The sequence below is a fragment of the Condylura cristata genome, unplaced genomic scaffold (genome assembly GCF_000260355.1).
Source record: "Condylura cristata isolate star-nosed mole 26May11 unplaced genomic scaffold, ConCri1.0 scaffold00026, whole genome shotgun sequence".
In the NCBI taxonomy this organism is placed as follows: Eukaryota; Metazoa; Chordata; class Mammalia; order Eulipotyphla; family Talpidae; genus Condylura; species Condylura cristata.
Window position 1 is genome coordinate 29826073 of NW_004567127.1, and position 27807 is coordinate 29853879.

The 27807-nt window shown below is 44.1% G+C and overlaps 1 protein-coding gene across 2 annotated transcripts in view; it reads left to right on the top strand.

Annotated features, from left to right (window-relative positions):
* The window catches only part of EBF1 (early B-cell factor 1), a 380177-nt gene extending 354341 nt beyond the window's left edge, over nucleotides 1-25836 (top strand). Inside the window, exons 12-17 of one of the 2 annotated variants that reach the window (XM_012730074.1) lie at nucleotides 9371-9436; nucleotides 10304-10481; nucleotides 11074-11253; nucleotides 14953-15147; nucleotides 15457-15524; nucleotides 22631-25836. In XM_012730074.1, coding sequence (XP_012585528.1) covers nucleotides 9371-9436; nucleotides 10304-10481; nucleotides 11074-11253; nucleotides 14953-15147; nucleotides 15457-15524; nucleotides 22631-22645 — 702 coding nt within the window. In that variant the 3' untranslated portion in view covers nucleotides 22646-25836. The remainder of the gene's footprint in view (nucleotides 1-9370; nucleotides 9437-10303; nucleotides 10482-11073; nucleotides 11254-14952; nucleotides 15148-15456; nucleotides 15525-22630) is intronic. The other variant, XM_004689826.2, reaches the window with a different exon arrangement.
* Nucleotides 25837-27807: the final 1971 nt, after the last annotated feature.

Here is a 27807-nt window from a genome sequence, read left to right on the forward strand (position 1 = left end):
GTGCAGTGGTAAGTTCATGCACGTGCATAGGTAACATCTTCTGGGAAGGGCGATTGTAGTGTCATTACAAAAGTCTGTGACCACCACAGAATGAGTGATTCTCATCTCTTGAGTTATTCATCTGCAGCTACCATTTTGCAGCATATAGTCTGCTTGCCATGACGGACCCCGGCCCACAGTAGAGGAGAGGGAACAGGATCTGCACAGACACGGAACTGGCCCAGGGTCATGCTGCTGTCTTCACCCTGCTTTGCAGAGGAAACAGAGGCCCACCTGCCTTTACGGTGCTAATAAGTGGCAGAGTTGGGACTGAGCCAACTTTATTGGACTCCAGAGCCAATATTGCTAAGTACTTCTAGAATTAAAGAAGAGGAATTTTAGGGAAAAAAAGGAAAATTTTTTTTTGCAGTCCAGTCTTAAAACCCTAAAGCTTGGCCAGGGCAGAGGGTTAGGAAAGAGCAGCCTTGACTAAGATTAGTTCACCGATGACTGAGCCAGGAAGAAGGAACAGCAAGGAATAAAAAACCTGGAGAGGACTCTTTTCCTCTTTCGCTGCAATCTTTGTGGTGGGATTTGTAATAACAGTCACGCCAAGAGCTGAATGCTGGGGCCTCTTTTAAGTTCTTTTTTTATCACTGAGCTCTTGAAGTTTAACCTACTTCATAACTCACTCAGCATACAGGGGTGTGGGACGTAATTACTCATTAGTTCAGAGACAAGGCATAGGAGCTAACTCATTTCTCCCTTCTAACGCACCCAGTATCTGCACTCAGAGACTGAGGTTTTTGGAGCAGAGACATTGGGTGATCTTGAAGCCTTTCATTATTTACAGCCCTAAGTAACCCTTCCATGAAGCATCAGAGTGGTAAGAGCCACGCCCATCAGTCTTGAGGCAATGGATGTTAATTGAAGATACATTCAGGACTATCTGTAAAGCTATGGGAATCATCATTTACTGATATTGCTGGTCTGAAGTTACATATAATAACCTGCAATACTCTATGTTTGATGAAGTAAAAGCCAACTATATGGTTGCCTCCTTTACATGTCCTTAAAGTCCAGCATAGTTCCAGAATCAGTCTCCAGGCTTAACTGTATATACTTGTCCAAAAATAAAAATACACACAAGACTTTTGTATACACACAGCACAGCACGATAGATCATGGTATTTACTCAGTGATTCTTTTACTCTCAAACTAGATATTTATCCTGCCTTATCCCAGGGAACAGGAGCCACAGCTAGAAGACAAAGAGAAGCAGAGAAGTAGTTAAGTTTGGGCTTTTGTGTTTCTAAGCTATCCAGGCCTTCGCAACCTCAAAGATTTTCAAGGGTAATTTTGACTCCAGGCAGTTTTTGTTTCATGTGCTGACTTTACAACCTACCCTGGAAAAAGGCACCTCTGTCCACAGCTTTCTCTTTAAGCAGATACTTTTATCCTGATCAGAAAGTCGATTGCCAAGGCCACACAGCAGGACCTAACCCAGAGCATCAGGCTTAAACCAAGTACAATGAATTGGAATAAGCAGTGCTGGCTGGAGGTTGCCAAGTTCAGCTCTGTCTCTCCCAGCGGGTCATGTGCTCGAGGGTGCAGACACCATTTCTCCCTGAATCTGTGGCAGGAATCACCCACTCACCAATTAACCAGGATACCACTTAGGAGAGAAGGCCAGGAGACCAAAAAGAGGGGTAACAGCATTGCGATACTCTTCTCAGGAATACCCAGCTTCACGACCTACACTTAACTGCTGACACTTTCAAAAGTCCGACATTTTGGTAAAATGAATCAAACTGTAATGTTTCTTTTATGAGATCCCCTTGCAGGGAAGGGAGGTTTGGCACCTCTTGGAGACCAAGCTTACTATCCATCATAGTAAAGTCAGCTGTCCTAGCCAGCATCTCAGAGGTCACGCGATCGAACCAACAGCTCTTACAACTATATTATTGCTTACAGAACAGTAATTGAGGCACCAGATAAAAATTACCTGGTCTAATAGGCAGCGAACAATTTTCACTCAATAAAATTATAAGCCAAATCATTCATTTCATAACACTCTGGCTAATTTATTTGTTGACCTTTTAATATCCATAGCTCTTCAGCAGTATTAACTGCAACTCAGACAAAATCTCTTGTTCATTTCACAACCATTGATTTTTTTTTTCTTCCATTGAGGCAATAACAGCTGCTTGAAAACAGCCTTTTTCTTGCCACTGTAAAAGTCAATCATGTAAGTTAGTATGTCTTACGTTGATATAACTGCGATAGCTTATAACCGACTTAAATTTCATGTGATTCTGGAGTCTTCAATGCCACATTTATAACAAAGGCAGGGATATCTGGGGTGTCTCTAGTCAAGTGGCAATATGTGGTGAAGACGACTCCCATCTAATCTCAACATAGAACCCCCTTTAAAATGAGAGCAGGTTCACAAATGTGCCCTTCATTTTCTTTGGACTGGGATGCTTCTGCTGTCTACTGCTTGTCGTAAGAGCAACAGGCCCTTTTGAAATATTTAATTCCTTTGTTCTAGAAATTTCTGTAGGGTTTGTCATTCCTTTGAAGACTCTGGTCAATGACTGTGTGCTAGAACATTCATAAGCTTCAGCTGCTTATATAATACAAATACTATGTGAAGTCTTTAGAACGTGGTGTTGTAAAATATAATTGTTACAACATTTTGCATTTTATGCTGCCTTAGAAATAAGCACTTGCTACCTATACCTCCTCTACGCCCCTCCCTTCCATTTCAATTTACTCTAAAGTGGTCCTTAGCAGTAATGAGAATGCCCCTTTCAACAGAAACCTGTTTAATTATATCCATGCTAAGTGTAAGTGACTCTTCTCAGTCATAGGGCCTCTGAGTAAAGAGTGTTTAAAGTGTGACACTAAAGGCTCCTAATGATCTGCCGTAAGCTCTATTTCGAGAAGTTAGTATTAGCAGAAAGATGAAAAATTTGAGGAATGTCTCAAAGGACCGGAAGCTCAATGGTGCTCAAGGGTTATTATGGTTTGTTTTACTTCATTCCTCACTGGCTTCATTACATGATTTTTTAGAATGCAAAATCTACCATTGTGGAATTTTCCATTTGGCTAAGTAAATACAAGGGAAGTCGAGATCCAAAACTACCCTCCACAGAAATACCTCTCAGTTCAACTTGTATTTATTACTTTGTACATCCAACTCTGCAGAAAATGGGCTTTAAGACATTTCTCATCAAGTTTTTGACTCTTGGCCTTTCCAAACTAGAATGTTACCCACACTGAGAAACCAGCAAGGGCAGAGCTCAGGCTTAAAGATTTAAAAGTTGGGCTCTTCCTGGTGGCACAGCAGGTTAAAGCACAATGCTATGAAGCTGTCCACAGCCACTGCAACGAAAGTTCGATTCCCAGCACGGGAGTTGACCCACCTGACACAGCAGACCTCTCCTGTCTTCCCACCCTCCCTCCCTTCAGGAGTGTATTTTAGTAAGTCTCCTTGTTCTGCTCCCCACTCTGTCTCTGGTGAATTCTCTTACACCCTTCACCTCTGGCCTGTATTCCAAGTCTTGTATACATAAAGAAATAAATCTTTAAAAAAAAAAAAAAAGACTTAAAAGTTACCAGTGAGCTAAATGTGTTGTTCAGAATTTAGACTCTCTAGGGCATTCTGAACTGAGGATGCTAAGGAAATCAATGAAATAAGCATTGATACGGATCACTTCTAAATCAGGAGTGATTTTCCTGCTCTACTTTTATGTTGCTGATATTTGAATCCACTGCATTTTGACTCCCCTGATAAGGCAAAGTAGAGTGGAAACAAATGGGTGTCAGGGAAAATTGGAGTGACAAAGAATTTTGTGCTTTCTCAGAAAGCACTCAGCCCCACTTGACACTGGTCACTGATGCCTGCAGGGTCGCATCTTGAGCCAGACGTCATTTCCCACGCACAGTAGTGTAAAAATCGGAACAGGCTGTCCACCCACTTACTGAAGCATCCTGGATCTTAATTTTATGAGGGAGTTTTCCAGAGTCTCAAAATTTGATTCTGAAACTTGCAATTACTGTTGTGTTGGTAAACAGCCCTCTATCTGGCTTGATGAGTCGGCCTCTAAGTGCCGCAATCATGAAAGTAAGGTCAGGCCTTCTCTCCTGCTCATCTGGGTTTGACTTATTCAAAATGTCGAATTGAGGGTAGCAATGGGCTTGATGCCAGACAGTTAAAGGCCACTTTTCTCTTTGCTTATGAAGGCTAGATGTGATGGTGAATATGAGCTTATTAATTACATATTTGAGGTCAGATATGAAAGAGAAAACCCCCACAGAAGGTGAACACTGTCGTGAAACAGAAGGAATGTTGAGGTAGCTGTGTCTGCATCAGACAAGATGTGCCAGTTCCCGAAGTAACTTATGGTGAAACGCCTCAGAGTTACATATTTAAGATCAACCTCATGTTTCTAGCAGCCTATAACTTAGATAATGTCTGTACCCAACATGACTCATTGTATTAATCACTATTAAAATGTAAGCACAAGCCAGCTAGAAGAACAGTATGAATTCATAAAAAAAGTGGCATAACAAACTCCCCTCAGTGATCACACTTAACCTTGGGAATTTATATATTGGACTTAAAAGTCTAGAGCCAAATGGAACAGCAAATGTAAGTATTCTGCTTTTGTAAATCATGACAGATATATGACATATCATTTCCTCATATAAATTAAGCAGGCACTTTTAAAAATCACTAATTATCTAAGAACAAACTCTTCAACAAGACTTTCTCAAGGCCTGTGATTTGCTGACCAGTGTGCTAGGCACTTCTAGGAGGATACAAAGATATGTCCTTGGCTTCAGGGGGCCTATAGCCTAGATGTGAGAGTGGAAAGTCGGACATCCACATTAGAGCAAAAGCCCCGGGGTCTCTTCTGCTCTGCTGTGCTGGATGCTACAGCCAGCACTGTGTACAAGGGAGGAGCAAGCTAGGGAGCAGGGTGTCAGTGCCCCAGGAGAGCAAGAGCAACCTTCAGTTCTGCTCCAGTAGAGTAGCTTGCAAGAGCACAGGCTCTGATGTGTCACAGGCCTGATGTAGCATCCCTCGCTAGGGTTTCTGGGCAAGCTGGCTGACTTCTATGAGCTTCATTTTCCTCATCTGCCAAATGGGAAAGGTGATACAAACAGTACCTTAAGAGGCTGTCTGGACAGAGTAAGGGAGTTCATATTCTACCTTCAGTGAACTACAGGTGTGGCTTTCATTGCTATACTGCCAGCAGCAGCCACTTTGTCTCCAGAGGAAGAGGGAAGGCACGGCCTTCCTGCACAAAGGCACCTGCATTTTGAATAAAGGGAAGGCAGAGCATGGGAGGAACCTAACTGAACATTTCATCACGTGGCCTGAGAGGATGAGTAGAACCAGCTAGAGAGTGGTCAGTTCTTCAGAAGCCAAGGTAGAGAAGATGGATAAAGAGGGTGAGGTCTGATGATAGGGAAGTCTTTTGTAATCCCCAAGTTGATTCTGGGGAGACAATGTGCCTTGAAAGGTGCTGGAGAGCAATACTGTAATATGGGTGAGTGATGGCAGCCTTGGGAAGCTCAACAATTACCTGCTGACTGGCTGGGTACAACAGAGCAAGTCAAGTTAGACCTCCATCTCCAACTGTGGCTCAGTTGGCATTTTTATAAAGCTTCCAAATCACAAGTTATTTTTCTGAACTCCACTCATTCTTGCGTCTCCTTGGTGTTTCTATGGACTGTATGTAGATTTCCTGTGGTTATTCCACTTTCTCCACTGCAGATCCTCACTCCTATGATTATCAAGTGAGGGGCAGGGCAAAGATAGGTGAAGCCAGGTTTTAATTGTGAGAGGAAATAGGTCAGTAAAAGGGTGGCATTGCACAAACACTTCTGTTTCTTTAAGATGGAAGAAATCCAAGGCCATGAAAAGAGAAATAGTCTGACTCAGGGAATAGATTGGAGAATGAGCATAAGCTCTATAAGGAGACTCTGGGGCTTTTCAATATTTAGGATACCAGTATTTTTCTTCTTAACTCCCCAATGGGATATATTTTTTTTAAATCCTAGGATAGGATTAATTATCTTGGAAGGGTCTAATCTCTATCCTCCTGTTTTAAACTGCAAGCAGGGAGACGTTTAAAACATTATGAAAAGAAGAGAAAATCTCTCCTGACAAATAAATGCCTTGAAAAATTAGATATTAGTACTAGCCAAGTGCTCTTTCTTTTCAGAAATATTAAAATTGCATATTAGAGTGGAAGGATGCAATGCTATGCTTCCTCCTAATGCTACAAAAAATAAGACTTTAGGAACAATTTCAGAGACAAAAGATTATATGAAACAGCTAGCTCTTTCCCTTATGGGAAATTTTTTTTTTTAACATCTCAGGCTCAATCATTTCCTAATGTGAAATTACAGATTTTTCAAATTACCATATAAAACTGCAAAAAAATTACACTTGTGACCACAGAAGAGACAGCATACACTATCAATTTGATTTTAAAAGGCATATATCTTTTATACTACCTGTCATTGTTATAATGCCTTTTACAAATTTAATCAATACATTTTAACATTCTATATACTTTAAGTGCAATATACAATAAATATTCAAGTTTCATCTTAAACATGCTTTAGCCTTTAAATTGTTAAAACTGCGGTGCCCTTTCAATCTACTTACATAATGTCATAAAATATACATTTCAAGGTAAATGAAGTCAGCTACTTCAATTTAGTCCCTCAAACTGGTAGTAAATGAGAGGTTAACACTATGGTGCCAAACCCATTATTGAGTAAATTTAGCACCTTGGACAGCTCTGTAAAATCTTTATTGCTTTCCTGACCTGCTCGTCATGTTCTGTCTGTGTGTTCAGTGGTTCTCAGCTCTGATTGAAAGGCAATATATTAGATCCCCAACACAAACACGCTTGGGGGCTAGTTCACTGGGAAGGTAATGACATGGAGGTGAGAGCAATTTTCTGGTCACCGAAATCCAAGCACCTTGCAGGTCTGTGGTACTAACTCATACAGGACCCAGAAATTTTCTTTCTCCTTTCCATTTGCAGAACTCCCTAATAGAAACAGGATCACATGGGCAAAGCTGAACCAAATGCTGGTTCTCCTTTCAACCCCAAAGGGATACTGCCGTGCTGGACATTTTTAAATAGGCAAATTGTCATTTAAGGGCATTACTTCCCAGACAGCAAACCCCACTTTGCTCTCTGTAAGACTTCTGGGCAGACGACCCACCTATTTTCCTAGTGGAAAAGCACTTACCAGCTTTGTGGCTAAAAGAGGGATGCAACTTTTCAAAGCACTATCCATGTGTCTCGTTTTAAAGGATTAAATGGTCATGAGAACTTTGAATATTGAAATAGGAGAAAAAAGAAACAATTAGGTAGTGGGGATTTTTTTTTTCTGGTTTACAAAACCTTCAATGATTTTAGAGTTGACTTTGAACTTCTCTCTTCCCTGGCTCTGTAAAATTAATTACAGTGAAAAAACAATGTGCTTGCCACGGCCACAATGATGGAATCGTGGTGCCCCAGAGTGAAGTGCAGCCTCTACCTGCACCTCCTCTAACTTTCTACAAATAAGAGCTTTTAGTATTTTTTCCTAAAATGCAAAACAAAAACCAAAATACCTTCTCTGCCAAGCCCAAACACTGGTGTAAAGATTGATATGCAGAAATAAGTGAACATAGACCCAGAGAAGTCAAATCTTAGTTAATAAACGGATGTTATTTTGCTCCAATCTTTCCTAAGAGCCAGCTAAAGCTGTGAGGTGTTAGTGAAAGCAGCAGAAACCGAATTTGATCTGGGGGTAGAGTTTAGTGGACCTATACTGTGGTCAATTATTAACTGCTGTGGTTAGATAATATGGTCAAGACCAAGTGGTGAATTAGCTTATAGCTTGTTACGCAAATAAACTATTTCAGGTGTACACTCAACGCTCAGTGATTATCTAATGCTTTTTCATCTCTTACATGAAAAATGACTGTTTTATAAATGGGGTCTAGCAGCTTAAGGCAAGTATAAATGTTTATTGAGAACTGAAAACCCCTTGATCTCATTTTTGAATTTAGGGCATTATATATGTCATAGGTAGTTACTGCAATACGACAACTATTTTACCTTATATTATAGAGAATTTAAAATTGAAAATGCTAATATGTATCTAAAAGCTTGTCATTTCAAGAGTTGTTCAAAGATTTTTGAAGAGGCTATGGTGACAGCAAAATGAATGCAATTACATCCTTATTTTCTGATCAGTGTCTACAGTATGTGAAAATTGGATAGCACTGCTTCTCATGCAAAAATCTATTGTGTAAAATATTTAAAGTTACACTTCTTTTGGAAACTTTACCCACAGCAAACACATACACCCCAAATCTGCAAACATATCTTTTTGTAGATCACCTCTGATAAAAATACCCAGCCTTTGTTCTCAGATAAGACCTTGTGTTACATGTCCCACGCTTAACTTGCCTTTTCCTGTGCTAGTATAAATGAATCTGCAGAAATTAGGGCAGAAGGAAGAGGGAATCATTTCTTCTGGTTAGAATGAAAATTACCACTGCATATACTTCTGTAGAGCAACCTGTATTATTAGAAATGAGCATGCAAGCTAAATCTGGAAGCCCACCTAAACGACAAGAGGGAGATAATTTTTCTTCAACTGCGAGGAACAGCAAAAGAGATCTAGGATGAGAATGAATGAGCAAATGGGGAAAATGACAAACAATACTGAAATAGCAAAGAATTGCTATGAAAGAAACAGATTCTGCCAGTCATGCAAATTGGTGCGGCAGGAGCTTTCGGGGGCAGGAGAATCCTTCCGTAAGCGCCTTTGACAAACAGTACACTGCCTGGTGTGTGGTTTACTACATTGCCCCTTCTCTCGAGGCTTTGCCGCACAAGGGAGATAAACAAAAGAAGTTTAATGCTACATGCTTCTAGTAGCTGAAGATTGATTGGAAATCCCTTGAAAATGACCTGTCTGATAAGGTCATGGTTCCTGGAATAAGCAATTAAGTGCAAAATAAACACATCTTAGGGATTCATAACATGCATTGAATGACATCGATTGTAGTAATCTGGCAAATGACCTCGCAATTGTATTCGGCAATAAACATATGAGTGCTTTATCGTGCCGATGGCAGGCTATTGAGTGATGTGTTTTATCTGGCGGTGCGGAGGATGCTCACCTTTTGACTCAATGAAGTGTGTATGTGAAACAGGGATAAATTGGTGATTTACTGCCATTCTGGGGGTTCCCCAAGCTCCTGCCTCTGCACAAGTGCCTCGGCAGCCCATGGCCAGAGGGAGCATAGTCACGTGGTAACGACACCCTGCCTTCACTCAGAGGCTTTCATGTTTTACAGGAAGTAATACTGAAGAGGGCCGCAGACCTGGTGGAGGCGCTGTATGGAATGCCACACAACAACCAGGTGAGGTGTGACCACCAGGCAGATTGACCCCTGACGTTATGAAGTGTGGGGGTGGTAAAATCTGCTCAGAGGATGCCATTCCCAGCTAACATCTGGGAGGACCATTCAGTTCACTCTTTTGTCAATCTTTCCTTCCTTTTCTAAAGAATTGTTTTCCTGAGCAGCAAAGGTTCCCTCTGAGCCTTCCCTGGAATGCACTTGATAGTGGAGGGAGAGAACGTGTGCTGCTTGGTTTTATTCTAAATCTCAGGTTTTTAAGCAAATTGAGGAGGAAATGGCGGGGTGGGGTGGTGGTGGTTAATTTCTTCTCCTCAAAAGCATCAGAGGACCTGCATACTGTTATCTCCTTCTGTTTCATAGAGCAAGCAGGTATCTATGAGTCCCTTTCCTCGGGACTCTATGGGCTGTCCCATCGTTCACTTCTTTCTGAGGTCACCCAAGACCTTATCCTTTGGGATGCTGCTTTCATCTCCACCTGCCTTTAACTTCAGCAGGGAAAATGAATTGCAGCCCCCGACCCACCTGGTGACCTCAGAGTCCCTGTGTGTTGTGGGGCAGGGGAGCCCGTGATGCTGTCACTTGGTATAACAATAAGGGGTGGCTTGGCAGAGTGGCTAAGAAAATACACTTTGAGAATGAGATGGGGTTATGGGACCCAGCTCTGTCCCTAAACTTACGAGGAGGGCTGTTTAGCTGGTCTTCCCTCCCTGGACCTCAAGTCCCCCATCTTGTGATAAGAGGAGTCTACACCCACAGGCTTGTGGCACCAACCACATGAGCACCCTCCTGGACTCCAGAAGCAAAGGACATGTGGCTTCCCCGGGAGGGGGACTGGGCAGCCAAAGGGGGCTTCCTTTCCCTTTGCAGGAAATTATTCTGAAGAGAGCAGCTGACATTGCCGAGGCCCTGTACAGCGTCCCCCGCAACCACAGCCAGCTCCCGGCCCTCACCAACACCTCGGTCCACGCAGGGATGATGGGAGTGAATTCCTTCAGTGGGCAACTGGCTGTGAATGTCTCTGAGGCGTCGCAGGCCACCAATCAGGGTCAGGAGTCTGCTTTTCTTCTCCCTCCCCATTTCCCTGCCCTCAACCTCAAAGCCCCCCACCCCCAACTATTTTCTTCTCAAAAAGAGAGATTCCTCGTTGTTCTTTCTCAACTATTACAGTAGCACGCTGGTCTAACTGTCCCGGCAAGTGAGCCCATCTAGGGGGCTAGAGAGGTTGCCTCGCATTTAGCCATCACTCCATTTGACTTTTCACCATAAACCATGAGTGACAGACCACAAAGAGGCCTGGAATTAAAGTTCCTAGGGGCCAAAGCACATCATCCTTGCCCAGGGAATAAGAACCTGTTAACTCCAGGGTATATCTCTTAGATTGGGATTTATCTCTGCTCCAAAATGACAATTTATAGGGCCTGCATTGCCACTTCTCATGGCCCTGCTAAGTATTTATGATCTCCTAAGAAATGTGTCTTTGACTCGCTTTCCATTTTAATCACAGAGCTAGCACACCCACCCGCACGCATGAAACAGCCGGCCGCTTCCCTGGGAGGTGAAGGGGCAAGGGCGCAGGTTTCCCTTCCTCCGTGTCTCCCAGGACCACCCCTTCACCCTGCTTTGTCCCGATCCCTTAGGTTTCACCCGCAATTCCAGCAGTGTATCACCACACGGGTATGTGCCCAGCACCACCCCGCAGCAGACCAACTATAACTCTGTCACCACGAGCATGAATGGATACGGCACCGCCGCCATGTCCAATTTGGGCGGCTCCCCGACCTTCCTCAATGGCTCAGCTGCCAACTCACCCTACGCCAGTAAGTACAGATGGGGGTCCTGTCGTCTGCATGTCGTGCTGGCTGGGCCTCCTCAGTCTCCAAGACCCCTCCCTGTTGGGCATGGACCCAGAAATGCCATCTAAGTCAGTCTTGGCTCAGCAGCCACCTCTGCCCTCTCAGAACTTTGCTGCAGAGATAGAGGTTGTAGCAAGAGCCCAGTTTTGGGACAGGTTGGATGGGTCTGATTCACATTTCTACCAGTTATTAGCTGATGACCTTGGGCAAGCTCATTTCTTCTCTTAAGACTCAGTCTTTGTCTCTGGAAAATGGAGACACCTACCCCATCCAGATGTGAGGCTGTCAGCTTGTCATGTGTACAGAATGGATGACTTTTGATGTCTGCCTCTTGAGAGGCACAGCCAGGAAATCTAAGTAATAATCGTAATGGAAGAAAGATAAACTCTTTCCTCCTGTATATTTTCCTCTTTGGGTTTGATCTGTACTTGGGAGGGGGGTGGGGTATCCCTACAGACCTCATCCCCAGGACTCTGGCAAGGTGAAAAAACAAAACCAAACAGAAACACGTGCGCTATAAGTGTTCTTTGGGATCTTGACCCTGTCTCCAAGGGCTTTTTGGGTACAGCCATTAGATGGCACCTCTAGAACCTCGGGGAGCTGGTATCTTTACTTATAAAATGTCATGGGCCATGACTTCGCAGTTACAGTCGCTTGCTCTCCCTCTGAGGATTTTAACATAGAGGACCGAGTACACCTTGAACGGGTCGTGGAATCTTATGTTGTATACAGCATGGCTGATGTCTTCGCCTTTTGGACAGTGACAGGACATGTGCTGTTAAAGAACATTGACGGTGACTTGTTTTAAAAGGCATCTGAGAGTAAAGTAGAAGTCATGCTATCTCTAGTTGTGGTGATGTGGTGTGGGCTAACTCCTTTGAAAGAGAAAGGTCCTCCCTAACCCATGAGAGAAGTTATTTCGGAAAGACATACTGAGGACCTTTAACTTCCTGGGTACGTTTTTATGCTGTGTGTGTGCTGACTATTTCTACCGTCTGTGTAGAATCAACAGCTTGCTGTGCATTTAGCCTGCATATCTTTTGTCTGTCTGCTAAAGAGTCAGCATTTGGGGCCAGTCTCACATGAGATTTTGATTCATCGAAAGATCGTTTCTCATAGATCTATCATTTCTGTGTTCTCCCATCTACTCAATCAGAAAATGTTTCAATCATGACCTGAAAATTAAAAGGTGGCATTCTTAATTAAATCAATAAACTAATTGCTCTATGGTAGCAATTCAATTTAGGGGCTTGGATTGCACTGTCTTCCCAAGCCCATGCAGACACCCAGCAACTTCAGCCTGAGATTGCATCTGTCAGACTGCGAAACTTAGAACATTTAATTTCCATTAATTGATTTCCTCACTGCTCACAAATATAGTATTAAATTCTCAAACAGGCTTTCAGATGGGATGGTTTTATCTGCATAAATGCAAATAAAACAATAAACACCAAGCCCAGCTGATTTAAATTTTTGCCTCCCTAATATTTAATTATTCATAAACCACTCATGTTGAAAAATTCGGAACAGGATAAAAAATAAAATAAGACATTCCACTGGTGAACAACACACTTTCTGGTGTGGTGGCTGATAACTAATAATGTTATAATAAATGGAGCGGCTTGAGACTATATTTCAGCTCTTCCACTGTTAACCTCCCCCTCTACGCTCCCCACCTCTAAATACACATAATGATCGCATTTGCCAACGAGATTAATTGCCTTCCTCAGTGAACCAGCAGGATTTCAAGTCTAAGAATATTTAAAAATCAAACCTCCAGTGCAGGAGTTTTGCAATTTAAATGGGTGTTATTATTGAGCGTATTTTCACATTTACAAATCCTAAGAGATGTATAAAAATGCTGGCCTCATTAAAAGGAAAAGTACAGTTTAGAAAATGTTTGTGAAAACTCCGAGAATGGTGGCTGTGTTCTGCTCCATAAAGCACTCAGTGCCTTTGGATTGTGCAGTGCCAGGGGCTGACGACAAGGACCATGTTCCCTGATGGCGCTGGTGCCTCTGACCAGTTTTGATTCCTTCAACTTTCCAAAGCCAGCAAAGCCACCCAGGCAGCTCCTGGGGCGAGTGTGGGCTCAGAGAAGGCATCTATCCCCCTGGCCATCTGCCTCCTTTGCAGGGTAAGGGAGTAGAAAGCGTACTGGATTGGGGGTGTGCATCCTGGCACTTTCTAAAGAGGGCCCCTGAGGGAGGAGGTCTGAGTCCTCTTCTTGCTTGATTTGACCTGTGTAAAAATCACATAATGGGCTCCAGTGTAAGGTTGCTTGGCCACAAACACAAGATGAAAATTATGTGAACTCTCATGAATGATGAAGCAGTAATTGTTTATTGCAAAATGTGAAAAATTAATATGGTATGGAAGAAGTGCCCTGATCTGAATTAAGTGCTGGTAAGCATTGCGCAGGAGAGGGAGGTGACAGAGGGTGAGTATCTGAACATTCTGGTCTTGAGTGGAGCGGACTGAGAGGTTTGCATACACTGTCTCTCCTAAAGTGATTGAGAGATTCTTAGCAGCCGACCAGACTAGGGGGCCGTTGCTTGGTAGAGAACGTGTCTCTACTCAACTCTCTCATCTCCAAATGAGCACGCTGATGATCCACACCCCCTCCACAACCAGACAGTGATGTTTACATACAAGACTCCTGTGCTGCTGCTTATGCACTGACAATTACTTATGTACAGCTCCATGGGGGTGTGGTGTGGAAAATGTGGAATTTTCCCTTGTAGTTTTATCTACCCATGCTGTGTGTGCAGCGTACAGACCCACCTGGCTTCCCACCTGCCTGTGCAGCTCTATTGTTGGACATGAAGGTGGAGTAAAGAAAATCATAATATTGGGCCCTCCCTGGTGGCACAATGGGTAAGGATGCAGCACTGCAAGCAGGCCACAGATGCTTTAGTGAGAGCTCGATCCCCAGCTCCAGAGGTGACCCACATGGCGAGGCAGCCCTCTCTTGACCTGCCCACTACTCCCCTCAGCAGTGTACTTCATCAGTTGGCCTGTTCTGCTCCCCACTTTGTCTCTGATGAATCCTCACCGCTCCTGCACCTCTGGCTTGTACCCCAGTTCTGTATGCATAAGTAAATCTTAAAAAAACAAAAACAAAAAACTCATAGTATCATAGAAAAAGAGAACAGACACACCACCATCTCCTAGTGCTTTAGATTGCAATTCTTCCTCCCCTCTTCTTCCTATATCTCTCATTCCATTGGCCATTAGACCCTTTTGAGCTGACATCTTGTCTAACCTCAGCCCATTGGGTAGAATCCTTATTTAAGCCCTACCTGGAATGCTCCAAGACACCTCCTCCATGCAGCCTTCTCTGGTTTCCCATCTCCTCCCCCTGTTTATCTTCATTGCTATTTTGTGCAACTCTATCCCTTATAAAAAAAACTTTTGTTTTCTGGCCTGGGATGCCCCAATACCTCACCAACTGCCTGGCACACAGTAGACCCATCATTGTGCTGTAAAAGGTCAACAATTAAAGGTGGCACCTGCCAAATGTCAGGTAATGAAAGGGGCCAAGGTCCCAAGCGTTGGGAGAAGATGGTTGCAGTATGACCTGTGCGGGTGGCCGGGGGGAGTCAGACACCCGGCCCAGACATCAGGACAGACACTGATTGCCACCTCCCATTGCCCCTTCAGTTGTGCCATCCAGCCCCACCATGGCCTCTTCTACAAGCCTCCCTTCCAACTGCAGCAGTTCCTCGGGCATCTTTTCCTTCTCACCAGCCAACATGGTCTCTGCCGTGAAACAGAAGAGTGCTTTTGCTCCAGTCGTCAGACCCCAGACATCCCCACCTCCCACCTGCACCAGCACCAATGGGAACAGCCTGCAAGGTAAGCCCCGGGCCCATGCTGCCACGGGAATCACCCTCCTAAGGCCTGAAGCAGACCCCTCTCAGAGGCTTCAGGTCAGCCTTGGGCCTGCCTGGTGCTCTCTGCCTGTGTCTCTCCTGGCCCTTTGTTTTGGCTTTCTGGGCCCCGGCCTCACCCTACCTTCTCCTCCCCAGAGGAGTTGCCTGTACCACTCTCTCTATACTTGCAGCAATTCTTCTCAGACCCAGGGTTTGCTTGAGGATACTGCTTCTACTTACTAATGCCATCGTTTCTCTCTCCTCTCTCACTCCCTGTTGTCTCCATGATCAGACCAGTCTTTTGTGGACTCTAGCAAGTTCTCCACTGCAGGGTCTCTCCTGGGACTGGCCTCTCCTGAAGTAGGTCACTCAACCTTCCCTTCCTGTGTCAGAGTGAACGTGTGGGGGGCTTGTAATGGGAGGGCATGAGCCCTGAGGTCAGAACATGATAGCTCAAGGTTGCAGACTCTTGCTGGGATCCAAACCCCAAAATGCCTGTAGAATATTCTGATTCAAATTAACAGTCTTTCCCCTGTGGTGAGATATGAAAAACCACAGTCACCAAGAGTGGAGGTGACCTTTTGATTGAGTGACCAAAAGTCCCACTGGTCTGGAACAGGTCTGCCATGCTAAAGTTTCTCTTAAGTGCTGGCCTTGTGCCCACTCCCCCAGCAACGGGATTGCTCCCTAAGTGCTCACAGCCCTCCCCTCCCCCCCCCCCCCCCCAGTTCACAGAGGAGGGAGCTCAAGGCAAGGGAGTCTCAGGAATGGCTGGGCTTCCCCTCAGCAGTGGTTTCGGGCAGAAATTGACATCAGCCTGAGGCTCAAAATTCCATCTCCTCTAGCCAAGCCTTTTACTACTCAGGAGGGGTAGAAGGCCTGTCCGGGATTGCTCAGCAGCTGGCAGGGAAACCTGTTCCATTCATGGAACATGGTACCGGCCTCATCTTACCTGACCCTGCCAACTTCCTGTCAGAACCCAGGGCAGATGGTAAGCTGAGGTATGGGGAACACGAGCACCTTCTGTGAAAACAGGTGTCTGGGAAATCCAGTAGGGTCTGAATCCCCAACGCCTAGCGATGCAGTTCCCCAGGGTCCAGCCCCATCTGGGATTGCTCAGTCCTATGTCTATATGCAATGTATGTGCATTATCCTTTATACTTATATACACTTGTTCTCTGTACTGGATGCTTCCAAATGATATAAACACATCAGCTTTTCAGCAGGCTTTACAAGGTCAGTCCTGTTAGGTAGATGGGACAGTTTAGGCCTAGTTTGCTCAAGGTGACACAGATGGTAACCATGGAGTCAACACCAAACACAAACCATGTGACCCCAAAATGGCACTCCACGCCTCTCTGCCTCTGGAAGAGTCTGTCAATTCTTGGAAATCTGCTAAGTCTGCTCAACACAGCCTGTCCATGTGCCTTCCAGGGATGAACACCATGTTGCACACAAGGTTCCTACTGATCGGAGACACCCATCCCCACAAAGGGAACACCCATTTTGCAGCCAAAAATAAGGCCTTGTCACCCCAGCAAGCACACCTCCAGCTGGCCAGCTTGCAATACAATGCCCAGGCAAACTGAACTGGCTTTAAATCAAGATCAGACATATGGAAAGTGGACATCTGCTGGTCTTGAGCTGCCAGCCACAGCCCTTGTTAAACACAGATATGTCAGGAAGCAGAGATGTAGGGCTCATCATCACCTGGAGAGAAAAGTTCCCCAGGCCTGGCTCACCCACCACAGCCATCAAGTGGCAGCCCATGTCTGTGGCTGAGCCCTCTCATGCCATGAGGACCAACGAGGGAGCAGAAGGAACAAAAATTAGGGCCTTAGCTCAGGTTTGGCACCTCCTGGATCTAGAAAACATGGTGAAGTAGGGATGTGTTTGGGTTTAGTGACGAAGCACTTTCAAGACCAGGACACACTCAAGCTTATGCACCTGTTACTTTCTTAGCCCCCACCACACACACACGTCCAAGCTTCTCTTGCCCCAGTCCACACAGATCCTGGAAATCTGGAAACTGGTGCCTGGTCCCCCTTTTTTTCATGTGCCCCAGTACCGAGAAGAGTTGTGGGGTCTCACTCAAAACACAGGGATACATTCAGACGGGTTTGTTGGAGTCAATGGACATCACTGCGCTTTCATTGGGACAGATTAGGTTAAGTAAAGCCTTTCTGGAATGATTCTGTCCTGCCATGTGCCCTGACTCTTAATCCTTTTATTTTGTGAAAAAGCATTGTTGCTTTTTGACACTGTCATCCTAGACACCCCTACTGGCTATGGTGAAGGGGTGAGTACAGAGGTTGAAGTGACATTCCCTGATATCATCTTGAAGTGCCTCTTCCCTTCCCAACACCCCGAGATTGTGGCTGTACCCTCTACACTGTCCTTGCAGCCTCTAGGGCATGGTACCCTGCACCCTACTCCTGCTTGGGGGCCTTAGAGTCTCTCCTGAGAAAAGCCACACTCAGGTCTATCTTAAAGAGAATGTCTTCGTCTTTAAGAACAGACTCCACTCTTGTACAAACTAGGAGGTTTGGTAGGTTACCAAATTGGGGGTGACCATCTCTGACATTTCAATTCCTCCTCCTTTTCATCGTGACAGTAACACCTACTTCTTTCGGACCCACCTCATTCAGAGCGCGATCCTTCAGACAGGCAAGTGAGAAGGAAAAGTTGGTTAAGCCAATTGACCATGCAAATAAGATTAGAGGTGACACATTCAGGCTGTGTAAGTGTTTAAAGGACTATTTACTGCCAACTTTCCCTCTGCTAATTGTGCATCATCCTATCTTTATGAGGCCTTTTCCCCATCAGCCCTCCTAATGTTACACCTGAATGTGCGCTCCCCAACACGCCAGCACAGCATCCTCCCATCTCACAGGATGATGACCTGTCACCGCACTGACAAGGAGGGGCTGGCTCCGGACCCGCTTCTGCATGATCTCACATTCCCCACCCCCCTTACTGGCTCTTATATTGCCCCATTTAACAGACAAAGAAACTGAGGCTTGAAACCAAGAGGGTCCTCCAGAGTGAGCACACAGGATGGTCTGGGTCAGCCCCAGTGACTGTCTGTGTGTTAGCCCCTGTGCTGAGTGGAATCCTACTGGATTCCAGTCACTGGGGGAGGCTCCTGGGGGCTACAGCATTGGGACCTTCATTAGGGGACACTGGACTGCACCATAAAGAAGACGGGTCTGTCTGGGAGCAGTGGCACAATGGTGGACGCCCAGAAGAGGGAGGATCTGGGAGGATCCAGATAGCAACCCTGGAGAAGGTTATCTCTGATTGCACTGTGGATGGCAGCAGGTGGAGGAGATGTTTGAAACAAAAGGACTGAGGGTAACCTGAGTCCAGAGAGTGGTAAGCAGAGACCAGAAGACCCCACCTCCTGGATGGAGGTGCCAAGCAGCAGGGATGAGGCGGAACCAGGAATCTCTTAGGGAAGTCATAAAAATTCAGCTCCTTCCGTCTATTTTATACCATACAGGTTGCATTAGGTTTCCTGTCAACTTTATCTCCTAGGTAAGTCGACCTTGCTCTGTCTGGGAAAGGACCAAAGCAACTCTTATCTTGGCAGTTTTGGAGTCTCACAAGACATCCAGTTAAACTGCAACACTGTAGTCAAGCACATAGCAAAAACAATGTCTTTGGGACCGCTGCCTGAGAGCCCCAAGGCATCTGACTTTATCAAAGGTTCAAAGCCATCCTGCAGTGAAACCACCAAGGCCTTGTCTTTTAATCCTCTCAACTTCTCCCCCCACCCCACCCTCAGCCCCCACCCCAGAACCCCTTTCTGAAGGTAAAGGCCAATTAACAGCCCATTCAAAACTTGAGTATCCAGCTGTATTTCTGGATTTAATGAGAAGGATCTTCCATTCTTATCTCAATAGTCACTGATGATAAATCCTGATCCTACCCTCACCACAGGGGACTGTTTTCATAGGTCAAAGACTTGAGTCACCTAACCATCACCATGGAGGCATCCTCTCCCTCCTCCTGAGCTGGTGCCCCTACAGCCTGGGCCCCATGCAATTTCAGGCCTCAGAGGACTTCATTAATCAAGAGAGAGGCAGCCCCCAGAAGGCTGTCACCTTGCCATCAGGCCTCCCTGCATGTAGTGATTTTAAACTCTAACCATGTCCTGGACAGCCTCTGCCATGAAAAAAATCCAAGCAGAAGGCTGGAGTGATTTTACCGGTTGTCCCTACATACCATTTTTCTTTGCCACCTCAGGCTGCTGGCGTCGGCTGGCTCTAAGTTAGCATGGCATCTGGTAGCGAATCTCCTAGAAGCTCTTCCTCACTGCCTGTTGCCAGTTTTGGCAAGACCTCCCCCTGTGCCTGATGAGGTTGGAGGAAGACCACCCTCAATCCTCTTCCTCCCACCTCTCCCAGCCCTGCCAAACTTTCCTTTATGCCTTTGTGCTTATCAAAATGTGGAAACTGTACTGAGAAACGCGTTGCCTTTCATGCCAATAGTTTTCTGAGCTGCTGTGGGAGAAGCTGGGTCTTATGATGTCCTGGCATACATTGTGGAGAATGTTATATCCTCATGGAAATCTTCACGGGCCCCATTTGGGCAAGTCATTGTGCCAGTAGTACTTCTGGAAATTCTAAGCTTCAAACATCCATCCCTCTCACCCACATATGTAATCTTGGGGATTGCAGCACAGATACAAGAAAAAGAGCTCCTTAAGACCCTGGGAGCTTCCCTGCAGCCATGCAGAGATGTTTCCTTATAAAAGGTTTCTTTATACAAAAGCTCTTCAGGAGTGTCTGAGCTCAGAGGCCACAAACAGAGATCTTTTCCCAGCACATGTTCATCTTCTGTAAGGTTCTGCACCTGGAGTTGGGAAGTCTCGGGTGAGATTTAGGAGCTGTAACTCCCCTTATCAACAAGCAGACTTCAAGGTGTAGACCCCTTCTGGAAGTTTCCATGGCTTCCACTTGATCAGAAGTGGACAGACCAAAGTCTCCCCTAGATGCCTTCAGCTATTTTTACAAATTATTTGCTAACATATAAACAACATGATCATTTTAACAATCCACATTCTCCTGTAACAATTCAGATGTTGGGGCCTGTGAACAGTGTTTGGTGAGAGCTGAGTGAAGGTGGCATGCCCAGGGCAGTCCCTTCAGTGTCTGAGAGGGCATCCGGCTGGCTTCTGTTCTGGTTGGGGTGCTCAGGGTGCTGGGCTTGTTGCCTGTGTTTAGACGTAGTGGTGCTGTGAGCTGGCCCGGCACTTTAGGTCATTGGTTTGATTGTTTTGCCTTCCTAGGGCAGGTTCCAGCTCAGCTGTGTGACACTGGTATCAAAGCACTTCTGGTGCCTTTTCAAAGTTTCTTAAATTCTGAGCATCTGGGTAGGATGTTTTCAGGGCCCAGAGGCTACAGGTGAACTAGACCCACTTCCCCAGTGAGCAGAAAGTTTGTCCCTTCTTTGTTATGTTGATGTCTGATGATCTGGATGCTTGGGGAAATTTTTAATTTATATCACAGTTCTGTTATCTATCCATCGTGGATGGGCATTAGCTGGTTTCTAGGTCCAGGCTATTGGCCTGCTCCAGGAGGACTGTTCTTTATTCTCTGGTGCACTGTAGGTTTGGTGGAAGGTGGAAGGTGAAAGGAGACCTGTTACTTTTGCCAGAGGTGCAGAACTCCAGGGAGAGGCCTGTCTGTCTGTAACAAGGGTGCGTGGATGGAAGCTCCTGGGAAGCTTGATTCTCTAGTGAAGGCAGAGCCTGAAACACCCAGCTCCCCGTTTTGGTCAAATCGAGGGCTCACTTGAATCTTAGGGGGACTGCATTTCCAACCAATCACAAATCTTTGGGGGTTTCAGTCGGCCTGTACTTGGCAAGAGACACTTCCTGTTTCTAAGAAAAATGGCTTATGAGGGCTTAAGGAAAAGACTCCAGGAGCTTTTGGACGGCAGAATGGCTCTTGCAAAACAACATTTGGATGATTTACGTGTAAATGAATCAGAAACATGTGGATTAAATTTCCTTGTGAATACAGATGGGTTTAAAAATTAACGGAAAATGTGTTTGGTAAAATACTTTTTTTTTTTTTTTAATTGAATCTAAAGCGCCAGGAGTGGGGGAAGGGAGCGAGCGGGGTGTAGGGTGCAGAGCCGCCCCTCCCTCACTGTGTTTCCTTCATTCTTCCCAGGAGAGCTGGGAAGTGAGGACCAAACTTCCTAGACACAGCCCCCCCCATCACTGATTTTCCACCCCCACCCCACAAGAGCATTTAATTTAGAAATGCCAATAAAAATAAAGCAAGTGACTTTCTCATCTCCTGAAGTCAGAGACGCCTTCCTGTTGCTTGCATTTGAAACTCTCATCTTCCCAAATTTCAGATCTGCCTCTCTTTTCATTTTCTTACTGAATCCTTTTATTTCTCACACCCATCCTGCAATGTGTGGTTTATGGAATGGTGCCTATTTGATGAAATAGTAAACCTAGCCCAGAGAAGTTAAGCAATTAACATGGGTCACACAGCAGCTTTGTTGCAAAGAGCTTCAGTCTTTCTGAGAAGCCGATCACCTCACATTATTTAAATCTCCAGCCCCCTTAACTATATCACTGCCCTTGTAAATACCCATGAACTGTATTTTCTAGCTAAGTAGACAGAGGCTTAAGGAGCGAACTACCTGCCCCCAAAGACGCTAAGACAAAGCTAGTTTGTTGAATCCTCCTTGCTTCTAGCTACCATTCTGTGTAGCGTCCTAACTTCAAAAGCACTGAAAGATTTTTGTCCACCCCCCAAGGCTTTCCCATCCCCCAGGCTCTTACTCCAGCATTCCTAGGCTACAGTTTCCTAGAGCCCTGGTCAGAGCATTCCAGAAACCTTGAGGATGCTGTTTCCTTGTAAACCTGTCTCCAGTCCATGCCCCCAGGCTTGCTCTCCACCTTCCGTGTGCCTGGTGATGAGTGTGAGCTGTATGAGCTGTAGCTGGTGCTTCCTCTTCCTGAAGTGAGGACAGAAACATGGGTGCCCAGCTGCTGCTGGGGTGGCTTTTCTTTTTCTTTTCTTTTTTCTTTTGCAGAAATTGCTGGCAATTGGGATAGACTATTTTTTGTTTGTTCGTTTTTTTATTTTGAAAGTAAAGGGTAGCAGGGGAAAAAAGTGACAAATTGGATATTCTCAATATTTTGCAAGGTTTGGGGCTGTGACTTTCCCGGTGGTATTCAAGCTATGTAATTTTTCAGTTATGTTTTAAAATTGGAATCAGATTTGGAGGGATGTTTAGGATCTTCTGTTCTGCTGCAGACACACACGAATACATTTTCCTTCGGACGTGTATTTCTTATGACAAAAATCCCAGGGCAGATGAGCGCACATTGGTGCCTAATAGTTAATCATTATGGCGGTGTGTGAATGTTTTTCTTTCACCATTTTTCTCCCCTCGGTGAGATATTTGACCATTGGCTTTTGTCTTCTCTTCTGCAGCGATATCTGGCATGATTGTGCCTCCCATGTGAAAGAATTGCCTTGAAGAATTTTATTCATGAAGAGGAGAGGTTGGATTCTGCTACAGAGAGTAATCTGATACAAGTCCCAGAGTGGAACTTTTAACTCAGGCCTTTTTAAGAGGAATCACAATAACTGCAGATTTTTAAACAAACAATATCACCGACCTTGCAAATACTGCAACTGGAGGGTCTGCAAGTGCAGGGTGTTGGTTAGAGTTGGACCTCCCAAGTATTTGGGGGATATATTTATTCTGTGTTGATAAAAGCAAATCCACTTTTTCCTTTCCTTTTTTTTTTTTTTTTAAAGCTTAACTGCAATCATTTGTCTTTTATAAACCGTAAAGCTGTATACAAGGGACACTATAAATAAGACTCCATGTTTTAATTTATGATGTTTTTAAAGCTGTGTAAAGGGAGAGTGAAGTGGTGATATTTACAAAAAAGTTTTAAAAAAAAGCAAAAAAAAAAAAAAAACAAAAAACAAAAAACAAAACAAAAAAAAAAGCTTGTATGGGACAGAATAGGAATGCCAGTTAGATTTTCTAGAAAACTAAGGGTCGGCTTTTGCGCCTTAAAGCATTTCAGATGGTAGTTAGCTCAGACCGTGCATTTTCAATATCTAACTTAACATGCCATCCCTTAGCAGTGCAAGCTTATTTATCTCTTTCGTATTGTTGTCTTAAGTAACTGTGTGATTAAATGCAGCCTGGAAAGTTTTAAAGTGATGTAAGTGATCACATTTTTCCCTTCTACTCAGAAATCCAGTGCCTCTAGACAGATTGTTAAAACTGCATATTTAAACCTGTATCACTCTCTCTCTTACATATGTCAACTTCCTCTGAAGCCTCTCGAGAGTTTGGTGGCACATCCTGGGTGAGATCTCCTTTGAGACTTCACGGAACAGGGTCCAGGCACAGAATTCCACATTACACCCTCCAGTTATCAAGCCAAATCCCACTTAATGCCACCATTTAGAAGTTTAAAGTTTACTCATCCTGAAGGCTAATGTCATACCCATGCTCCAAATGCTGACTAAAGCAACTTGGCAGGTATTTCAGATTTCCCCTGGGAGTTAGCGCCTGTAGGGTGTAGGGTAGACCCTCAGCATTTGTAACAGAATAGTTTAAAAGGAAAGGTCAAGTGCTTTGGAATTAAGAGTAAAAGGAAATGGGGAGAAAAGGAGAACGTTGGAACCTCCAAAACATACTTTTTCTGTTCAATGGAAATTTTTGCTCTCATTATCTGGGAAGTGTTCTTAAAAATGAGAATTAATAGCAAAGCAGCAGCAAAGCTCTGAGGATGCATTTGCCTGATATTTTTTTCTTTGCTGTTGTGTTTTTGTATGTAGTTATAAATACTGTAGATTTTTTTGTGATTTTTTTGCCAAAGTTGTTGTTCTATTTATACATTTTAATGTCTCAAGACAGTTTTTCAATATCACAAAAAGATTTTACTGCATATTTTGCAAAGAAAAAAAAAAGCTCACTACCTTTAGCTTGCACATACATGCAAAGTTAATTAAAAGGCTTTTTGTTTTAAAGGGGATTTTGTAAAATATCCATATAAATAATGTATTTATCTTTGGAATTTGTACATTGCTTTCCCCTTCTTCCTTTTCCTCCTACCCCCAATTTATTTTATCGTGTATGTTTGCTATGTGAAAAGTGCGTGTTTGTTTGGCCACCTACAGTTGTATTAGCTGTTTCAATGTGATTTTTAAACATTTCATTATAGTTATTTTTAGTATTGTTTTAAACCATGCTTCAATTTTTTTTATTTCCACCCAAAAGCCATCGTCTATTTTTGTATTATTTGTAAGTTAAGGAGTTGTTTTCCAATATATGGCAAAAAAAAAAAAAGTAGCATATTATTCTTGTAGCGTTTAGTTCTGTAGATTAAAAAAAAATGTATCCTTTGCTTTGGAAGCTTACAATCCCCCCACCCCCAATGCTGTTTTACTCTATTAATATGCATGGAATCTCTCCCTTTGGAGTGACGCATTTTGTGCATTAAATTCGGGGAGAACCTTCATAGAAATCAATGAACATACTTTCTTTCTTAAGTCTGCTTGTATATTTCCTGTCTTTCACATAAATATAAACCAGCAGATTGGATGCCTTAACAATGCAAATCATAGTCATTTCACTTGTACATTGTAACTGTGCACCAGAACCGTCAGTCATCACTAACATTCTAAGAAAAAAGAAAAAAGAAAAAAAAAAAACAAAGAAATCGAAAAGCACAAAAGAACTGTTTTGTTACCTTAAAAAATGTAACTTTTTCTAGTAGAGCAAGAAATTTACAACAATGCTGCAACTGTGCATGCCCCATATGGATTTTGCAATGGTTTTCACTAGACTGTCAAGAGTGCGATTTTTATGGGTTGGGGCGGGCGGGGGAGGGGAGTTGTGGGAGGGGATGGAGGGGAGGAAAGCTGATTTTTCTTGGTGAGAAATAATAATGATGATTAATAATAATAATAAAAAACTGGAAAATGTAAGCAAGGTGGACGCATTGCTTCTCGGTACTCAGAAAGGTGGTCTGAATTTGTGGTAAGCGCTGGACTGAAGATGTGTACAATTTAAAGCCATATTTTGTCTGGTGAGTCCCTGTTTGCAAAGGAATGGTCAGCCGGTGAAGTGGTCGGCTCAGACCCTGACAACAAACGCCACCCATCTGTCAACCACGTGTAGTGGTTAGAATGTTTTCACAAAAGTCCAAAGAGCCTTTAAAATGTGTATAATTTGTGTTTTGTTGCCTCTATTTCTATTGATTAGATGCAAAGACATTCTGGCTCTCTGACCCTCTGTCTTCTACACTAACTTGTACAAGTAAATGATGTTCCCCTAAATACAGAATATGGCTTTAAGAAGAAAATGAAATAGATAATTAATTCAGATTTCAGTTTTGGGGGAAAAATACAGCTTCTGGATGACTGGATTGCATAACATGCCCTGCCTCACGTTGTACTAGAATGCAGCTTAACGAAGTCATCTCCAAATCTACTAACCTTTCACCTTCTTATCAAACTTTTTGAATAGACACACACTGTACAGTTCAATTGTTAGAGAACCTAACTACTGTAGAGATTGTTATAATTTTTTTTTTTGCAAAAATTCAAGCTGTAAAAACTTTTCAACTTTCACAATATTTAATTAAAGTTACTTCCTGTCTGTGATGGCAGCTCCTAGTTGTGTATTCATTTCTCTCCCTTAGAAGAGCCAAAGTCCAACTTAATGCAAAAGGGCTGTGTTCACAATGACTCAGACCTGTGTTGACACCCAGAGGAAAGATGTTAGGGTAGTCCTGAGACACCCACTTTCTTTGTCAGTCCTTGGGGATTTGCTCATCTGGGATGCAAATTGAACACGCACAGCGTACTGCTGCCCTCTGCTGGCAGCATCTGGATGCGCACGTGCCCATGCTGGCCCAGGAAGGCATGTGGAGCGGAGTCTGGGACTCTCACCAGCCCAGTGATGAAATCCCCCTGCAGTCACTGGATTGGGAACTCAGGATCTAGCCATAGTAGAAGGCCATCCTCTGTGCTCCAAGTCTGAACCAAGTTCTGCACATGCAGCTGCTAATTAATCCCAGGGAGCCTTCTGGTCAATTAAGTGTGTGGCCTGGCTCGCTGGTGATAGGGCATGCTTGAACTCATAATTTTCTATGATCGTTCATTTTAAGTCCCATGTGGCTAGGATTCTTCCCCTGGTGAATAAAATTAAGTGTATCTGGAGTCAAACATTCCACAAACACCCAACAGGAACGTCCTCATGTAAAATGGGTTCACATCAAGTTCCATCTTAAGTCTTTCTAATTGCATAGACAGTGCTTTCCCTACTTTCGCCACTAATGTACAATACATAAGGCTAACAATGCTTGTGAAGTATCTTGAGAACTTAGCAATTAGGCAGTAGGCCAAGGGAGACTTGATAGCCAGAGCTATTGGGGTGTGACACGGCCCACTCACGGCTGTCTGTGTGGGCATGGCTGATACACATGTGCTCTGCGCTGAGCCCAGTGTGTGATGTGTAATTTAGAAAGAGAATAGCATCCTATTTGTAGAAGGGAGACTCAATATACGTTTTGGAATTCTATATTCAATGCAGTTTCTTATGTTAGGTGTGGAAGATAAGAAATGAGAAGCCCCTGATCTCAGGACACTGGAAGTCCCTGGCAAGGAAGGGCCACGCTCAAGTCATAAGAGCTCAAATTTTCTGGTGAGACAGATGTTATAGGTCGCACAATAAAAATAGACATCCATGCCGTTAGAGCTGGTGTCTACTTTCCTTGAGGCCTAGATCCTGGAAGCATGCAGGCATACATTCTTTTGTCAACAGTTTGAGGATTTCACTGTGCATCTGGCAGTGGGTGAGATAGGGACTCCTTAGCACACACCCCACTGGTCCTGCTTCCTTGAAGTGTGTAGTAGAGCGAGGCAAGCAGACACTAAGGAACCACATGAGAATGTACCCTATAAACTACTAGCAACATTGACAGACAAAAGTCAGAATGCTCTGAAATGATATTACTGTGACATGTGATTTAACCTGCAGGACTGGGAAAAGTTCACAGGGAGAATAGCATTCAGCCAAGATGCGCAGAATGAGCAGAGTAGCCATGTGGGTGGCCGCCTTGGGCAGAGGACTTGAGCGCATGTTCGAAGTCTAAGCTTCGAGGTGGGTGAGGTGCTTTCCAGAAGGGCAAGACTATATGGGAGAAACTAACAGACATGCAAGATGACACTGTGGGCTCTGAGATTTTCAATTCAGAACACTCACTGAGCACCTGCTATGATCTGGACACCAAACTAGACCCCAGGGCAACTGGGCAAGCCCGTCACAATGCCCAGCTGTGGGGCCTCAGCCAAGATCCCCAAACTCACAGCCCCATGTGAGACCTCAGGTAGGGAGTATGCCTTTTGTATGGTTGTCCATTTTTCACTTCTTAAGAATGGTAGGTGTGTGATTGGCTTTTTTTTTTTTTTTGATGTGAAATTTGTTCAAATGTTAAAAACAGTGACAACAAATCAGTGTTTTTTAACTGAGGCATTGGGCAAATTCCAGGAGACTCAAGAATGCCAGTTTGTTACTCCTGGCCCAGAAACAAGTCACTAAAGGAGACACATATGCAGCGGATTCGAGAGCAGTCATA